Here is an 18,889-nt window from a genome sequence, read left to right as displayed (position 1 = left end):
CGGATTCCGAGTCATATGGGTGGTAGTGGACCATTTTAGCAAGATGGCTCATTTTATTGCTCTTCCCCGATTGCCTTCTGCCCAAGGGTTGGCAGTTTTGTTTCTCCGCCATGTTTTCAGACTTCATGGGTTGCCTACTGACATTGTTTCTGATTGGGGTCCACAAGTCATCGCACAATTCTGGAAATGTTTTTGTGCCTCGTTAAAGATGAAGTTGTCGTTTACATCCGGTTACCACCCACAATTCAACGGGCAAACCGAGCGAGTTAACCAATCATTGAAAGAGTATTTGCGTTTGTATTCAGCCAAACTCCAGAATAATTGGTCCGAGTTTCTTCCGTTGGCGGAGTTTGCTTACAATAATTCTTGTCATTCCTCCACGAAAGAGTCTCCATTCTTTTCAGTTTTTGGTTTCCACCCCAGAGCTAATTCTTTTTTTCATCATTCCTCAGTCTCCTCGCTAACCTTAACCTCCCATCTCAGAGCCATTTGGAAAAAGGTGCACCTTGCTCTCAGAAAAGCGGCCTTTCGTGAGAAGAAATTTTCTGACAGGCTCCGACGTCCTTGTACTTTTAAGGTGGGAGATAGGGTATGGTTGTCGACTCGCAACATCAGGCTTCGACAATCCTCGGCTAGATTTATTGGGCCATTTCTTATTATTAAAAGAGTCAACCCGGTTACGTTTACCAAGATCTCTCAGGATTGGAAATACGTTTCATTGTTCCCTGTTGAAACAATACATTTCTTCCAGTAGATTTCCTCGGAAGATCTCTCAGGGTAGATCTCCAATGGATGTACAGGGACAACAGGAGTTCTTGGTAGAGAAGGTTCTCGATTCCAAATTGTCCTGGGGTCGGCTGTGTTTTCTAGTTCACTGGAAAGGCTATGGTCCGGAGAAAAGGTCTTGGGTCCTGGATAAGGATCTTCATGCTCCGAGGCTCAAGAGGGCATTTTTTCGGGAATTTCCTCAGAAACCTGGCTTTAGGGGTGCCTTGACCCCTCCTCAAGGGGGGGGGGGGGTACTGTTAGACGCCAGGGTCCGCTCGTCTGCGCGGCCCGTCGCCTAGCAACTAGAGACGCCGGGCGCGCTGAGCCGCACAGACCCTAGCAACGGGGACGCCACTGGCGGACTGCGTTCCCCGTTGCTAGGCTGAAGGGGTTAAGTTATTCACCTGCTCTCTGGCCGTGCAGCAAGGCAGCTGCACGGCATTTACTCCAATCAGCCTTTTAGCAGATGATAGGTGGACTTCTTGTTAAATACACTCCCAGGGTTTCTCACAGACGCCGGTAATAGCTTCCTGCATGCTGCCTTTGTTTGCTGAGAGTCTGTTTCCAGTCCTACTGTATTCGGTCATTCTGGTCCTCTGAAGTCCTGTACTCGGGAGTTATCATCTCATCTCTGGAGTCCTGACTGATCACCGTTATCATCCAGTGGTGTTCGTGAGTCGCGGCTCTGCCGTGTGTAGCGGCTCGGCCGCTTTACCCCTTATATTTTGTGTTTGGAGCATTTGCGGAGGGTTCCGCTTCCACAGGTCCACTCTGGTATTCGGCGGTGCCGGGTAGGAGTATTGGACAAGTGGATATTTTGGTTGTCCTTTTCCCTGGCGGTTTCTCCGCACATACTTTAGGTTTTTAGTTAGCTTGTAGCCCCTGGCCAGGTTGTTTAGTTAGAGGGCCTCTTGTCATCATCCTGTCTCGGATTTCCCTTTGTCTCTCACTAAGACCGGGGGGCATCGGAGTTGGGCAGACATAATCCGCCCTTCAAACGCGGCTGCCAAGGGCTCAAGAAACCATAGTCTCGCAAGGGATTTCTGACAGCACGGGTGAGACAACAGAGTTAGGGCGCCAGGGGCTATTGTTCTTTCCTGCTCCCTTCCCCAGCATTCGTTCCAGTGCTCCGGTCCTAGCCATAAGATCTCCTCTGACCTGGAGTGCTGGAATCATAACAAGTAAAAAGCATGTATGTATGAATCCATGTCTGAGGGGCATGTATCATTGTGCCGTATATGTTTTAGATAAGCTTCGAGGTATTGCGAAGTATACATTAAATCCTTCTCATCCCGCATTTAGGGTCTGTAAGTGGGCCAACAAACACTACCGAGCTCTTTTCGGCTTCTTGTTCCAACAAATGGGGTGCATTTTTAGTTTTTAGTTGATGATACATGGAGGGGGAACATATGTGAGTGCCAGTATATGTGGATATCACCTGTCGACTATGGGGTATATTTACTAACATTCGTAATTTTCGGAAAAAGGTCAAAGTTCAATCACAAATGACATCGAAAGTGTAAAATTGCATGAATTTATTACGACTAATTTACTAAGTTGTCGTATTCTGCATTTTCTTTTGTTCCGATGTCGATGTCATTCGTGTTTTTTTTTAGTTTTTTACGGCAGTGATTAGCAAAACACTGCCGACTTTTTCTAAATGAATCTCGTTCGGATCTGTGTGATCCATGCTGGGGTTCATTTTTTTTTTTTAAATAAGCACTGTAAAACTGTAAAAAAAATTGCGTGGGTCCCCTCTCCTAAGCATAACCAGCCTCGGGCTCTTTGAGCCGATCCTGGTTGCAGAAATATGGGGAAAAAAATGACAGGGGTTCCCCCATATTTAGGCAACCAGCATCGGGCTCTGCACCTGGTCCTGGTTCCAAAAATACGGGGGACAAAAAGCATAGGGGTCCCCCGTATTTTTAAAACCAGCAACGGGCTCCACTAGCTGGATAGATAATGCCACAGCCGGGGGTCACTTTTATACAGTGCCCTGCGGCCGTGGCATCAAATATCCAACTAGTCACCCCTGGCCGGGGTACCCTGGGGGAGTACAATCAAGGGGTCCTCCCCCCCCAGCCACTTGGAGAACCACAAGTACCAGCATGCGGTGGAAAAACGGGCCCGCTGGTACCTGTAGTACTACTACTAAAAAAAATACAAAAAAAGACAATACACACACAACTTGAAAGTAAAGTTTTATTACATCCATCCACACAAACATACATACATACATACATACTTACCTTATGTTCACACACAGGTCGGTCCTCTTGTCCAGTAGAATCCATGGGGTACCTGTTGAATAAATTATACTCACCAGATCCAGGGTACCAGGCTCCTCGGATAATCCTTTTGTAATCCACGTACTTGATTAAAAAAAAAAAACGGAGACCCGAGCCACGCACTGAAAGGGGACCCATGTTTTCACATGGGTCCCCTTTCCCCGAATGCCAGAAACACACTCTGACTTCTGTCTAAGTGAGTTTCTTCAGCCAATCAGGGAGCGCCACGTTGTAGCACCCTCCTGATCGGCTGTGTGCTCCTGTACTGATTGACAGGCGGCACACGGCAGTGTTACAATGTAGCGCCTGTGCGCTCCATTGTAACCAATGGTGGGAACTTTCTGCTCAGCGGTTGACCGAAAGTGACCTCACCGGTCAATGCAGTCTCCCCAATCAGATCACCAACGCATTTCTGCTCTCTAGGGAGCCTTTTTCAAGGCGTTGGTGATCTGACGTTGGTGATCTGATTGGGGAGACTGCATTGAGCCGGTATTTGACCTCCTGGATACTGCAGATCCAGAGACTAATACAGCACCTGGGAAGATCGAGGGGAATCCTTGGTACATTAATATGCTGTTTTGGGTGGACGTTTCATAACACCCCACGAAATTCGGTACGCATTCTAGCCTAGTCTGTGGTGGATTGCTGTATATGAAATTCAGTTTTACTATCTTAATTCTTTGTGGGAAGCATTTTATATATATATATTTTTTGTAACTTTTTGAATAAAAACAATACTACTCTATATCCTCCTTTCTTTTCTATTTTTGGGGTCCACATGAAATTGGTTTCCCATTTGGAGAAAGGAGAGAATCAAAGATCAAGAAATTGGACATCTGACGTTGGAGTCCGTTTGTTGAAATTGCATTTGGACTGTAACACTAAGATATCCCAGTAGAAAAAGGGGAGAGTGGAACATTGAGGTTTTTAAATCTGTTAACCCTTTTTAATCCGGTTACCAAAACTCCTGTTAAGTTACTTAGAGGTCACTTCTGCTAGAGAGAGAAGCAGAAGTTTAGAGGCCTCCCCCTAATCCCAGTAAGTTCTGTCAAAAGGGTAAAGTTGCATTTTTTCTGTTCTTCCCATTAACCGAATCTGTGTTTTTCTATATGGCTCGTGATTCCTTAATATATGTCCCTTGATCCCGTCTATGTGTTTAATACTGTGGCTTGTTTATTCTGTCTAGGGGTCTATATTGGCTAAGTGCTGTATTACTCTTACAATCTCTAGCAAAATGTCCTTTATTTTTACAAATGTAACATATTCTCGGTCTTTTGTTACTACTAGGGTTTTGGGGTTTAGGTTGATGAGACTTTGGTGTAGGAGCCTGCATACTTTCAATCTTCAGTCTCTCCTCTTGCAGTTTTCTACGCCTAGCAATATTCCTATGGTGTTCAATCGCACACTCTCTACGACAAGCTACTGTGGCCCCTCTCCAACCAGGCAAAGAGGTTTGTACTCTGTCCCTCACTGTCTGATCGAGTCCGTCCATCAACACATAGACAGCCACTTCTCTGTAATTTTCATAGTTCCCTGCATCCGATACCCCTATGTATCTATCCATTATTTGCAGGGCCCAATGGAAATATTCAGATGCCATTTCATTTTCCCTCTGCATTATGGATAAAATTCTTCTCCACTTACCAGTTGTGGGGAAATACAACTCTAGTTGTCTGTTAATTTGCTCTAAGTTCTACTGATTGAGTTTGTCAGTCATATGACTATCCGTCTCTAATCTACAATCAGTGATGAATTTTTGGGTGTCAATATTAGGGGGTAGGCACGCTTTCAAAACTATCTGCCAGTGTGTTTTTGTCGGTTCGTACGCATTACCCAGATCTCTGATAAATTTTTGACATCTGGCTAAATGCTTCCGAGGGTTGGGGAATTCTGAAATGACTGATCGCAGCTCATCTCTGGGCCACGGGCAATACATTGCATTATTCCTGGTGAGGACTACTTCCTGACTATTGGTTCCCCCATTGGGAGTTACTATTTCCAAGACAGAGTGTAATCCTACCGTTCCGTTACTAATCTGTTTACAGTGTGGTGTTGTTGTTTCTGTGCAATGAACTGTCTCATACTTACCGATAGCTGAGACCTCACCAGTTCTTTCATTGGGGAATATTGTTACTGCGCTACCTGGTTAGACAGGCCCCACCTGAGTGTCCTGCAAAGTGACTGCTTGGAGGAGAGCTGCTATTTGGCTGAATCCTTCATCTCCCTGTGACCTAAAACCTTGGAGAGACTTCAAAACAGGATACATTTTGCAAAAGTTAGGGTTAATACATTGCTCTTTCATATTACTATCATTTACGGATGTATCATTGACTGTAGCCTTCTGTTCCCCTTCCACCTCTGTCGACAATGGTGTGTTTGTGTTCTCATTCCCGCTAGGTTTGGAACCTGTTGCATGAGTTAATTCTCTTTGCATATCACCCTTTTGCTGACATAAATTTATACAATCTGTATGTCTAATCCTTTGTTTTCTGGATTTTATTAGACATATCCTACTCCTTAAATTCTGCAATGCCTCTGGTTCAAAACTGCCTACCTTAGGGAATGGTTCCCTATCTCCCGCAGTCATACGTTCCCATTCATTGCATAAAACCTCTGTGTGTGGACCATGCTTCTCACACATTATGTACCTCACCGACCCCCTGGGCCGTGGAATGTCAACCAAAACCCTGGCTGAACGTCCCTTACTTGAGCAACTGGCCCCCATTAAACCAAAATACTCAATATAAGGCAATGGTGAAAGTTCTCCGGGTGCTTTCACCCACTCACGCCCACGTTGGCCAGTACTACCATACACTGTTGATAGCGAAGGCAATGTACCCAACCTAGGGCCCCTGTGTAGCTTCTATTTACTGGACGTTTCTAGGAATAACTTACCCTTTCCAGTAAATATAGGCAGTTGGAGATTTCCTGAGAGAGACCAGTGAAAACTCCATAAACCTTTATTATACACAAATCACGCTTGCGTATGCTATATGCAGCGCTAATAATATCGCGATTTTATGCAAAGCTCGTAAAACATTATCACGTTGCGCTAAATATTGCACCCATGAACACGCGGTCCAATCGCACAGCGTATAGGTACTTGTTACTTATCCGCCATACGACCACTGGAATCGATTTTCAGGCTGCGAAACGTCAGCCGGAGCTTATCACAAAACCTAAATGGGTAAACCTTGCTGACCCCCTGGGCCGCGGAACACTCTAAACCTCGCTGACCTCCTGGGCCGCGGAACTCTAAACCTTGTTTCTTTGTACTTCAATCTATATTAACATGAGTCAGCTGCCTCACGCCTCCAAGTCTCCACTCACTTAATGTACCACTCGACGGGAACCCGAATTCACTGGGTCCACTTCGTTCTCTGTTACGTTTGCTCACTCACACTCGCTCACTCAAATACACTTTGGTTTTTCTGTACAGAAAATTATCTTTCATTCAGATAAACAGCCTTACTACCAGAGGCAATACAGTAAAAAAGGTGTTGAAAATCGAGCAATTTGTGCTAATGTAGAGTGGCTACTGTCTCGCCCCTAAACTAAACGATGCTATTGTGTAATTTGTACTTAGCGGCCGTACCCTTACGCACGTTGCGTAAACACGCGACCGTGTGTATGTCTTTACGTTGCATACGCAGTCCCGTACTTTGTCCGAGACACGTGTACAAAAACCGTACGTCCGCAATAGCACAAATCACCCACTTCTATCAATGTGAGCAATATCTCCTATATATTAGCCCTGTGACTCTGTGGCTGCATTTCTAACGCTGGGTGGAGTCACAGACCCTGCCCTGTCTCAGTGTCAGCACACCACATGACACACCATAGCAGAAAGGACCACCAGGCAGACACACCATTCTCTGCCACAAGCCAGCAGTGCACTGATGACCCACACTGCCAGGTAACCCACACCCCCTCACCACCCCTCCCCTGCAAACACCCACCACCACCTACTATACCCACCTTACCCACCACGGCGCCATACACAGCCGCTACCAAGTCCGCCGCTAGCCCCCCCCCCATCTGTTACAGTGCAGCTGCGCCATGCAAATACAGTCACGGCTAAATGCCCTCCACACCCCCGTCGCACCCATCGCTCCACACACTGACTCACGGAGCCCGAGCACGTAGCACAGCCAGGCTCCGTCACTACCACTCTCGCTCCCATTCAGCTCCCACCACCCTTCACCAGCCCCGTTACCCACAGCTCTCTTCCACCGGACTACAGGACCGCACAGAGCGCTCACCCTGTCTCACAGAGGCGCCACACACCACACCGCAAGCCTCCCTCACTACCGCGGCAGCTGCGCCTCTGTCACCTCCGTAGCCCGCAGCGCTCTGTCTGCCACCTGCGCCTCCGTCACGCGCACCACTCTCCGCCAGCCCTGTCGCCACCCCACCATCACCCAGCACAAATACACCTCCCGCACCCACCACCATCAGTATAGGAGCCAACTGTAGTGCACCCACACCCCCTTCCCCACCTTGGCTGATATTGGTGAGGGGGATTAAATAACATGATGACTGCTTATGTGCTGGAAGGTGGGGGGGGGAGTATCACCCAACACAATCCTTGAAACAACACCCTCCCCATCCACCCCCAGTCCCCACCACCATTAGTCACACAACAGTATATCTGGCCTATATAGGAGCCAGCAGTAGTGCCCCCCCCCCCCCCTCCCCACCTTGGGAGTAAGGCTGATATTGGTGGCGTGGGGTGGTGTGAAGAAGGGGGGGAGGAATAATTTTATGGCTGCTATTGTGCTGGAAAGGGGGAAAGTGGAATGCTTTTATATCATTGTACATATACAGCAGGCAGTTGGCGGCACTCACGGACATTAAACAGGTCAGGAGACAGGTTATTTCAACATTTTCAACATTTTTGTGGATGTGTGACTAAAAGGATTTGTGACTATCATTTAAACGTTGAAATAACCTTTTTCCTCACCTGTTTTATCATCTCCGTGAGTGCCGCCAAGTGCTTGCTGTATAATCGATTGATGTGGAGGGTATCCGGCAAATACTATAATAAAGAAGCTGTGTCAAATCCTGCTTTCTATCTATCATGCTACATATATATATATATATATATATATATATATATATACATACATACATACACGGGTGTGCGTGTGTATATATATATATATATATATATATACACACAGAAACCCCCCTAAAAATGCTGCGTTTGCCCCTGTCACAAGACCCTATACCCCATTCACCATCACAGTCCTTTTTCTCATACTACATCTACCCACAAACAAAACAACCATTCCACCACAACTTCACCATCTACTATTCTACACCTTAACTTTTCTGTTGAGTTTAACGGGGCGTAGCCCCTTACGATGGTGTGAAGAGCGCCTGTAGGGCGCGATGATTTACCTAGTTCATGTAATAATACATTAGTTTTGTAGTAAAATATATAAAGGTCACAGTATGCATTATAAAGAACATACTAGAACTACTTCATAATACACATTGCCCCTCTAGTCTAGGGCATCAGTGATAGCCAGCCTCTAATTGCCCCATGGGCACTTCACAGTAACATAGGTAAATCAGGGTTGCCTACCCTCCCGCTGCTCCCGTTTTTTACATGAGCCTCCCGCTGCCCCGCAAAAGCTCCGGTTCCTCACGGTTTTTCATTCTACACACTGAAAGTGCAGCCTGCGCATGCGCGAATCTGGATTGCTAGGGGCGGTCCTGTACGGCAACATCATTAAATGGAAATCATATTATTTAAATGCCAGCCACCGATACCCACAACCACGCGGTGGCTCTCATTTAAATAACATGACGCCCACATCATGACGCCGCCCGTGCAGGCCCAACCCCCGTCATTCCGGACTGGCACATATGTGTGTGTGGGTGTGCACAGACATCTGAGGAGTGAGGACAGCACCTGATTTATGTGGACGTATGTAAGTGCAGGGACTCATGCTGGGGATTCGGGACCCAGCAGAGCTGTGGATCTCCCTTCTCCTCCCCTCTTACTTCACGCTGCTGCTGCTGCTGTCTGTGTTTCACTTTAAACTCCTGCAAGTCCGAGTCCTCTGGGTTCTCATTTGCCCAGTTGAAGCCTGAAATATCCTGGGATTTTGCATGGGAGCATGCAAAATCCCGGGACTGCAGGCGGTGTAAAAGGGCCTTTCTCCTAAACCCCGGGTCCATTTTCCCAGGAATCCAACCCGGCTTATACGCAGGGTTGGACACGGGTAAGACCTGGGTAGGAGACGGTCTAAATGGGTAAGCCAGGTCAGCCGATTACAGCATGGCAAACCTCCCGTACCGCAGTGTCCGGCGGGCGGGAGACTGGGGGTCACAGCGCACGTTGTCTATGCAGACAGCGTGCGCCGTGCTGGTGCCTGGAAGCGCCGGAGGCTGGGGGCAGCACATCAGCTACCAGATTGCTAGGCTTGCCCCCGGTGAGGCGATCCGGAGCACCAGACTGCAATGTTTCAAAGCACTTGGAGATGACATCATGTCTAAGCACCGGCCCACAAGACACTGCACCCAGGTGCAGTGTAAACAGTGCCGATCCTGCTGCAGTGTAAATGGAGGGAGTCCCGGGTCTGACCCGGCTTGGAACCGTTTTCCAAATTCTGGGTCAGACCCAGTATTTTGGTGTAAAAGGGGTATGAATAATACTTGTAAGTTGTAAGCCTGGGCAGCTCATGGCATATGCTGTGGTGCCCCCTCTCTGAGAGGTGCTCTCCCTCCTCCTATTGCTGCTACTTTCTGCTGGCACTTTCTTCACTTTTTACTTAGTTCTAAATAAGCAGATTGTAGGCAGAATCCCCATATGCACAGCAGCACAAGTTATCTGGAAACTGCCCTGGTTATTGGTCTGTGCAGCAGCCGTCTCCATTCCTGGGTGCCCCTCTCTGTGAGTCTCTGTTCCCACCCCCTGACAGCAGCACACACAGTCTCAGGTAGTGCTCGAAGTGGGCCGGTATACACCGGTATGGCATACCAGCACTTCGAGCACTGACTGCCGAAGACCTCCGCTGACGCCGCTGCCGCTATCATTTCAAATTTAGCGCTATTCAAGCGCCAGTTGGAACTCTCAAACCAGCAGCCAATGAGGAGTGGCCGTGCGGCGCTCATGATTGGCTGCCGGTCCGCAACACATTTGGAATAATAGGTGAAATGGGCGCAGCGGGGGAGCAAGAGCCACATTGAAGACCACAGCAGCCGTCGCTGCCGACCACAGCCGCCTCCTCCTCCTCCACACCACCGCTGCTGCTGACCACAGCCAACAGCCTCCTCCTCCGTGCTGCCGCCGACCACAGCCTCCTCCTTCTCCTCCGCACCACCACCCTTTAGGAAATCTTAACCTGCTGCCTTTCTCTCTCCTTATTGTATGTCCTTCCTGGCCCTCTCTCTGTCCCTCAGTAACTCTCCCTGCTCCTATATTTTGGCTCATTCCGTGTGGTGTAATGTGAATTTTGGCTCATACTGTGTGACGTAATATGAATTTTGGCTCATTCCGTGTGGCGTAATGTGAAATTTGGCTTATAATCCCCCACACAATACTATGGAACAGGTATCCCATTAGTGATAGACCTGCAGCCCATCAGTTTTGAGCAACATACACATTTAGATGAAATACAGTACACTATATTTGGAAATACGATTGAAGATATGTTTGTGTCCCTTTGGTTAAAAAGGTTCAAATAAAATGGTTGGGCAGCACATTTGGTTATTATTACTGCCACACAGCCCCGAGTCTGTGTGTAGTTTGTACGTTCTACCTGTATTTGTGTGGATTCTTTCAGGGTGCCTCAGTTTCCTCCCACACTCCAAAAACATACTAGGACATGTCTCCTCAATGTATTGGGCAGAGAATGAAGTGTTTAATTAGAGTCAGTCCTCATGAGATAGAAACTACTTCATGGATCAAACACATCAGTTATTTAGTTATGCAAATTTACCACGCTGCCTGTCATTCTTAAATCAATCAAAATAGTTAAAACCCAAATGATGTCTGAGAATTCAACTGGGCACCTATGGTGTCATTCCTGCATTGTACATACTGTAGTATGTTTTAATGTTGTGGCCACCTTTCACCGAGTCCATGGGGTTTATTTACTTAAGTCCCGATTTTTACAGATTTTTTTTTTTTTTTTCCGTAAGTGTCAATACGGGAATTTTCCAAGTTCAAATCTCGGCAGTGTTTGGGCTATTCGTAATGGTTTTCACGGCAGAGATCAGAAATACGAATGAATAGACAATCGGTCAAACGCGGCTGTTTGTTCATACAACACGGTAATTTACTATTCATTCGTATTTGGATGTTTGTCTGTGAGTGCTCAATTGCAGTCGTATTTTTTTGCAAATTGTAAAAAAAGCAGCAAAAAATAGACCTGCTTTTTTCTGCCGTGTTTACATGTGTGGCAACTTCCACATCAGTCACACCTGAATTAGGAGGCCTATAAAAGGACCCTAGGCCCATTTCAATCATCCCTAACTCAGAAATGGCTGCTGTTGTATGGTGCAGTGCTGTGGGATTCTTGAGACTCAGACATCAGCCTTGAAGAAACCAGGGCCAGGAAACTGAACATGGTCAGCAGGTTGTACAGGTTCCGCGGAGGCTGTGCAGGCCTTATTTTTTTAGGGGGTGTTTAAACTTAAATGCATTGGCCAATGACAAGGTCATACAGATGTTCCGTCTAAATCACTCAAACATTTTTTGTCTGTATGACCTTGTCAAACTGGACCTAGACCCTGAGACAGCACGCTCTCGCCCTGTCTCAGGCCTACACAAACTCCTGGCTGTGTTGCACTTTATGGCTACTGTTAGCTTTCAGGCTGTGTCTGGGGATGTCATTGGTATCTCACAGCCCTCCTTTTCCAGGATCCTAACACAGGTGATGTATTCCTAACATCCTCATCTGTTATTTAGTTGTTTTTAGTAATGTCAGTACACAGGGATGATGTTATGTAATTTAATCTCAGTACCCTTTTTTCTCAAGTATACACACAGGTGTTGGCTGTTTTGCAGCCCCACATCGATGCCTCTATCTGCTTCCCTACCCAGGAGTCTCAGTGGCATAACATCAGGGTAGCTTTCTATGGCCTTGCTGGCATGCCCAATGTGCTGGGAGCCATAGATTGCACACACATTCAACTGAGACCACCTAGGGGCAGGCAGCATATTTATACCAATAGACATCTTGACCACTCTACAAATGTCCAGGTGGTTTGTGATGCAAAACTCAAAATCATGAGTGTTGTTGCTGGTTACCCTGGTGGCTGCCATGACTCCTTCATCCTCAGTTAGTCATCCCTCTTTGATAAATTTGAGGACGGACAAATGCCAGATGGATGGCTGCTGGGTATGTGATGTGATATATGTAGGACTTTGTATACTACACCAAAATCCACTGTGTTAGTTATGTGTTGCTGTATTTGTACTTTACACATGTTACTATATATGTCTTTCAGGTGATGGGGGATATGGCTGTTTCTCTTGGCTTCTGACTCCATTGTCCTGCCCTGATTCCCCTGCTGAACCCAATTACAATAATGCACATAAGTCCACGCGGAATGTGATAGAAAGATGTTTTGGGGTGCTGAAATCTAGGTTTCAGTGTCTGGATAAGTCTGGTGGGCTTTTGTTGTCTCCATTAAAGGTGACCAGAATTGTGTTCTGCTGCTGTTTTCTTCATAACATGTGTTTGCAACAACATCTGCCACATGTTGATGAGGAGGAGGAGGATGAAGAAAGCAGTCAGCAAGCAGAGGCGCTAGATACAACTGGCGATACTTGGAGTACAAATGTAGGGAAGCAGGTAAGGCAAGAGCTTATAAATCTACATTTTTAAGGTAAGTATATGTGTATCAGTATTTTTTCATTTTTACTTTGTAGCATAATTATTTTTTACAACCAACTCAAACATGTTACTTCGTCAGAATGTGTATGATTCCAAACACATACAAACATACACTGGCTTAGTGGCATACAAATGCAGCATGTGTATTGTGTTTCTGTTTTGAGTACACATCATTTTATGGTGCACACGTATTAAGGCTGAAGTCATTAAGCAGTGATAAGTGGAAGGTGATAAACCACTAGGTAATGCTGATTGTTTTTGTAAATGCTGGTTACTATCTGAATGTCTGCTACGTATTAACTTTACACTAAGCCATGTTTTTTCTCTTCTCCATGCTGAATACATTTTGCCCTATGTGTGGTGTACCATGGTATTTAAGGGACACCAACTTCGTATCATCCAAAATGTTTTATTTGTTTCTGATTGCTTGTTCATTTCTGCATGTTTTATAGACACAACACAAGAAACAATATGTATCCATTATTACACACATTACTTTTGCTGTTGCAAGGAAAAGTGTGATGTCTTTGAAGCATCCAAACAAATGCTCCCATAACGCCTTTTTAGCACACACAATCATGGCAGGACATTAATGACAAACCGCAACCCCTCCCCCCAAAAAAAAACCCCATTATTGTTGCACATATTCTGACACTTGCTTGTTGAACAATACTGTAATTGTCCTAATGGCATAAAGTATTAAACAATTAAACACACAAAGTCAAAAAATAGGTTGTATGGGTCATGTGTTAATTTGCATGGCTGTGCAATAGTCAGGCGGGTTCACTACGGCTGGCCGGCGGTCGGGCTCCCGGCGCCCAGCATACCGGCGCCGTGAGCCCGACCGCCGGCTGACCGACAGTGTGGCGAGCGCAAATGAGCCCCTTGCGGGCTCGCGGCGCTCGCCACGCTACGGGCACGGTGGCACGCTACGCACGCCACACTATTTTATTCTCCCTCTATGGGGGTCGTGGACCCCCACGAGGGAAAATAAGTGCCGGTATGCCGGCGGTCGGGCTCCCGGCGCCGGTATACTGAGCGCCGGGAGCCCGACCGCCGGCATACAGAATGCCACCCCGTCAGGCTGCTATATATGAGACTGATTAGAATCTGGTAATAATAATTAGATAATCATGTTGGCTCATTAATGCATGCAACTCACAATGTGTAGCACAGATAACATTTCACTGTCATAAAAATTGTCAATGACTGGTAAATAGGGCGTAGCCTAGATGCAGAGCCGATTAGACATGCAGCCCAGGAGCCCCCACGTAGGGGACGCTAATTAGTGTTTCCCCACAGCTTCCTCTCACCTTTTAGTGTTCTATCCGGGAAGTGTAAGAAAGGCGCTGATTTACATTATTTGTATAAATGTGTCTCTGGTATAACTATTATTCACTATTATTATCCTTTATATGGTGCCACAAGGGTTCCGCAGCAACTAATAACACAGTACATAAATAATCAAAACAGGAAAATAGCAACTTACAGTTCATGACAATATAGGACAAGTACAGGGTATATACACATAGCTACATCAGCAGATGACACTGGAATAAGTATCAGGTGGCAGAGGACTGCGGGAACTGGTGCCGTTGAAGATTATTAAAGTAAGAAAAAGGATAAGCACACCCTGTGTAACCTGAAGGCAGACCCCCCAACTGTCCCTGCACAATAGTAACTGAATATAAATGCATCTTAACATGCACAACCATATATATATATATATATATATTTATTAACTAGGCTTCACCTCAGAAATTACACATATATTTATATATTTTAGGATTAACCCTTTCCTAGGGCTACATATATAAACATGGATCAGGCCCATAACTTTGGACTACAATTACCAGTAGGAGGAGACATCATCCCATACAGCCAATAAGAGCAAGCATAGCACTGACTGGCTGACAGACAGATATTGCAGCCAATCACAGCTGTCAGTGAGTCAGAGGTGGAGAAATCCCACAGATATGTATATGTATATATTTATAATGACAGTCTCTAAGGCTGGGTACACACCTCAGCGACATGTCTGCCGACACACCATCGCACCGACAGAGCAGCCAATAAGGTAAGATACAGTATACTGACGACCAATTGGCCGTTAGATATGTCGGTGATGACATCACAGCTGGGTGGGTGATATGTCTGTCAGTGTGTACCCAGCATGATACACCAACATGGAAACACACCCACACCCTGGTCAGATGGTTACACAGGGGGAGGGGCTCAGCTGTAGCTCCACCCAATACATCATTCTATTGTCTGAACGTTCCCCTAATCCTATACCCTTCCCTGTGATGTCACCAGTCTCTGGGCAGATTCTTTATGGTAATTTCTCCCAGCTCCTGACTCCCCCACATATAGTTATACACCCGCTCCCTACCCATAATGCAGCATGGAGGGGCTCAGTGGGGGCGGCAGTGTAGGTGTGTAAGTGTCTGATGGGGTCACACAGAGAATAAAAGGACAGCTGTCCTGCCTCATAATCCAGATATACCCTCACTCTGTCACAGGGGATATTGTCAGGTAACCGGATCTCTGTACTGTCATGTATCACTGAGTACTGATTATTATACCACCTATACACACACCAGGACTTGTTATTATATCCAATGACTGACTGCAATCCTCTCCTGTCTATACTGGGGTAACATATCCCCACCCTCCACTCCACTGACTGACTGACATCCACCTCCCAGTAATGTCGCCCTGAGGAGAATCTCCTGCTGCTTATTACCTGATAACACTGAAATCTCTCTGGTGTTACTGGGTGACTCTGATTTATATGTGACCAGGATGCAGTTTTCCTGTCACCTGATATCTGTATATTATTACCAGCTGTGGTTACATCCAGTAATATGTCTGTAGCCTCCTGCACATAGATCCCTGTATTTATCCCTGTTACTATATCAGATAATGTGTGTAATGTCTCTGAGATGAGACCCACATCCAGATCTCCTGCACCACGGACCTGGTTATCATGTCTCTCTGTGTCCTCAGTGTCACACAAGTCCCCTGTGTCTGGTTCCTGTAAGACAGTCACTGGATCAGACATGTTACACAGCTCCTCAATGTGACGCATCTTCCCGGACAGCTCGTCCTTCTTTATTTCCAGCTGCTGGATCAGATCAGAGACTGAGAGTGAAACGCGCTGTTCCTGCCTGGAGATCTCACTCAGGACTCTCTTCTCCAGGTCCTCCAGCTGTCTCCTGATGTCTCTAAACAGGGCAGTGACTGTCTCTATTACACCAGCTGCTTTTCCCTGATCTTCTCTCCTGCGCTCCTGCAGACTCTGGACTCCTTTGTCAGTCTTCTCTTTCTTTGTGGTCAGTTTCTGCAGAACATTCCTCAGCTTCTCCTTCTTCTTCTCAGAGGCCTCATCCAGCATCTCCACTTTATGTCCCCAGTGTTTCCCAGCCAAGCTGCAGGACACACAGATACAGACAGCGTCCTCTGGGCAGTAATACTTGTAGATCTCCTTATGGACGGAGCATTTCCTGTTCCCCAGGGCAGTGGTGGGATCACATAAGACGTGCTCTGGTGACTTGCTGTGTACTCTCAGGTGTTTATCACACAGAGAAGCCTCACACATCAGACAGGATTTAGCAGCAGGTACAGGAGAGTCCACACAGTACGTGCAGAAGATCCCAGTCTCCTCCTGATCTGGGTGAGTAGACAGGAAACTCCCCACTATGTTACACAGCGTTATGTTCCTCTGCAGTGCAGGACGTTCCTGACACTCTGCTCTGCAGTCAGGACAGGTATAAGCTCCAGCCTCCTCCTGTGTATCCAGCACACGATCAATACAGACCCGGCAGAAGTTGTGGCCACATCTCAGGGTTACAGGATCTGTATAAATGCTCAGGCAGATGGAACAGACCAGCTCCTGTCTCAGATCAGCAGACGCCATCGCTGCAGCAGGAGAGAGAAATGAAAGTGAAAGTCTCTGACACTCAGACACCAAGGGGGGGTCACATTCTGCACACAGGGCGAGGCTGAGCTGTCACTCACATTATAGCTACAGGCTCAGTTACACTAAGAGACACAGATAATACATAAAGGGACATCATGCAGGAAATGTACTTATATAGAAAACAATAAAGGTCATTTAATAAGACAAAAATTATTACTTCTGTACATTTATAGGGATTTAAAATTGAAATTAGTTATTTCTCTTGTTATATTCTGTAATTAAAACATTTTGCTAAATCAACTGTTCACATACTTACCGACATTCTGGCTGCTCTCTGTGGGAGAGAGCAGCCAGGTCGGTTCAGCAGGGGAGCAGGGGAGGACTGTGACGTGAGGAGGGGGTGGACCGGAGGCGTAATGGGGGCAGGATGGGGCGGGGTACAGTGGCACATCCTTTAAGCCACGCCAACACTCTGTAATGCTGCGATCACCGGAATTACACTGCAGGGGCGTGGCTATGATGACGAGATTCAGCAAGAATCGCGTTATCAACGGTCCGGACCGCCCACTTTACACACTAAGTGGGAGGACGGGCAAGGGGGACCCCTGAAATCAGGAGACTTGCCTGCTCTTCCGGGGGGCCGGGAGGGTCACTCGATTTTTGGGAGCCTCCCGGCCATTCCGGGAGAGTAGGCAAGTATGACTATACAGTATAAAAGTGAAAATTTGTCCTTCTGTCTTTCTATACAAATCCACAGTTTACAAGCGAAGATCGTGAAATTTAACATACGAGCATATTAAAACTAGGTGGAGGCAACTAAAAAAATTAGAAATCCCTAGCACCCCTAGGGGAGGAGACAGCAGCACAGAGTATATCAGGAGACACCATAACTCCGGAATTGCTAGAGCAATGTACTCAAAAATTGGTACACATATGTCTTACACTTTGGGAATAAACACTATGGGGGTCAGACACTCCTAGCACCCCAAGGGGTCAGGGACGTGCAGTCAGGGGAGGCAGGGGAGGCAGTGCCTCCCCTGTCATAATCATTAAAATAATATAAAAGAAATACTTATGACACAGATTCTGTGTCATAAGTATATGCATTAGGCTTTATATTATTTTAATGATCTTGGGGTCTACATATTCTTTATAAATGAGTTTAGGAGGCACCGCTGTCGGTGCCTCCCGCTGTCAGTGTAAAGGGAAGGAAGCGGGGAGGCGGGACCAAGAATTGGACAGTAAAAGCCCATTAGAAAATGCAGCTGAAGCGGCACTTAGTGGAAGTGCCGCTTCGACAGGGGAGTGACAGGGGTGTGCTTTCAACCCATAGCACGCCCCTGTAAGAGCGATCAGCAGCGGCAGCGGTGGAGCAAGAAGCTGCTGGCAGCCCGTCAGCCCGGAATCAGCAGAGCGGGAGGGGAGCTGTCCCGGAGCGCAAGTCTCTGTCCCGGCACTGCAAGGGGTGTGAGCGAGGTGCGCCTTCTCCTTGTCCCTCCGCCGCCGTCGTCCGAGAGTCCCGCCGCCGCCGTCCCTTCTCAGCCCCAGAGAGCAGCTTCCTGCTGCCGCCGGCTATCTTCTGCTCTAAGGGGCTCCGGAGCATCTGTCCTGTGGATGGTGGATCGTGGCCCCCCCCCAAGGTGAGTAACACACTCTCACTCACTCACTCACTCTCACTGTCTCACTCTCACTCACTCACTCTCACTCTCACTCACTCTCACTCTCTCACTGTATTGTGTAAGAAAAATAAAAAAGGGGACTTCTGCCGTAATGTGTAAAAAACAGGGACGCTGTCTGCCGTAATGTGTAAAAATGGGGACACTGTCTGCCGTAATGTGTAAAAAACGGGGACGCTGTCTGCCGTAATGTGTAAAAAACAAGGACGCTGTCTGCCGTAATGTGTAAAAAATGGGGACACTGTCTGCCGTAATGTGTAAAAAACGGGACGCTGTCTGCCGTAATGTGTAAAAACGGGACGTTGTCTGCCGTAATGTGTAAAAAATGGGGACGCTGTCTGCCGTAATGTGTAAAAAACGGGGATGCTGTCTGCCGTAATG

At 46.9% G+C, this 18,889-nt stretch overlaps 1 protein-coding gene across 2 annotated transcripts in view; it reads right to left on the bottom strand.

Annotated features, from left to right (window-relative positions):
- The window catches only part of LOC134945669 (E3 ubiquitin/ISG15 ligase TRIM25-like), a 201,522-nt gene extending 184,686 nt beyond the window's left edge, over positions 1–16,836 (bottom strand). The window contains exon 1 of one of the 2 annotated variants that reach the window (XM_063935110.1): positions 15,891–16,836. In XM_063935110.1, coding sequence (XP_063791180.1) covers positions 15,891–16,829 — 939 coding nt within the window. In that variant the 5' untranslated portion in view covers positions 16,830–16,836. Of the gene's footprint in view, positions 1–13,984 lie in introns of those variants that run through there. The other variant, XM_063935109.1, reaches the window with a different exon arrangement.
- Positions 16,837–18,889: the final 2,053 nt, after the last annotated feature.

Source organism: Pseudophryne corroboree, chromosome 7 (assembly GCF_028390025.1).
Source record: "Pseudophryne corroboree isolate aPseCor3 chromosome 7, aPseCor3.hap2, whole genome shotgun sequence".
Taxonomy (NCBI): Eukaryota; Metazoa; Chordata; class Amphibia; order Anura; family Myobatrachidae; genus Pseudophryne; species Pseudophryne corroboree.
This window is presented reverse-complemented; position numbering and strand designations above follow the sequence as displayed.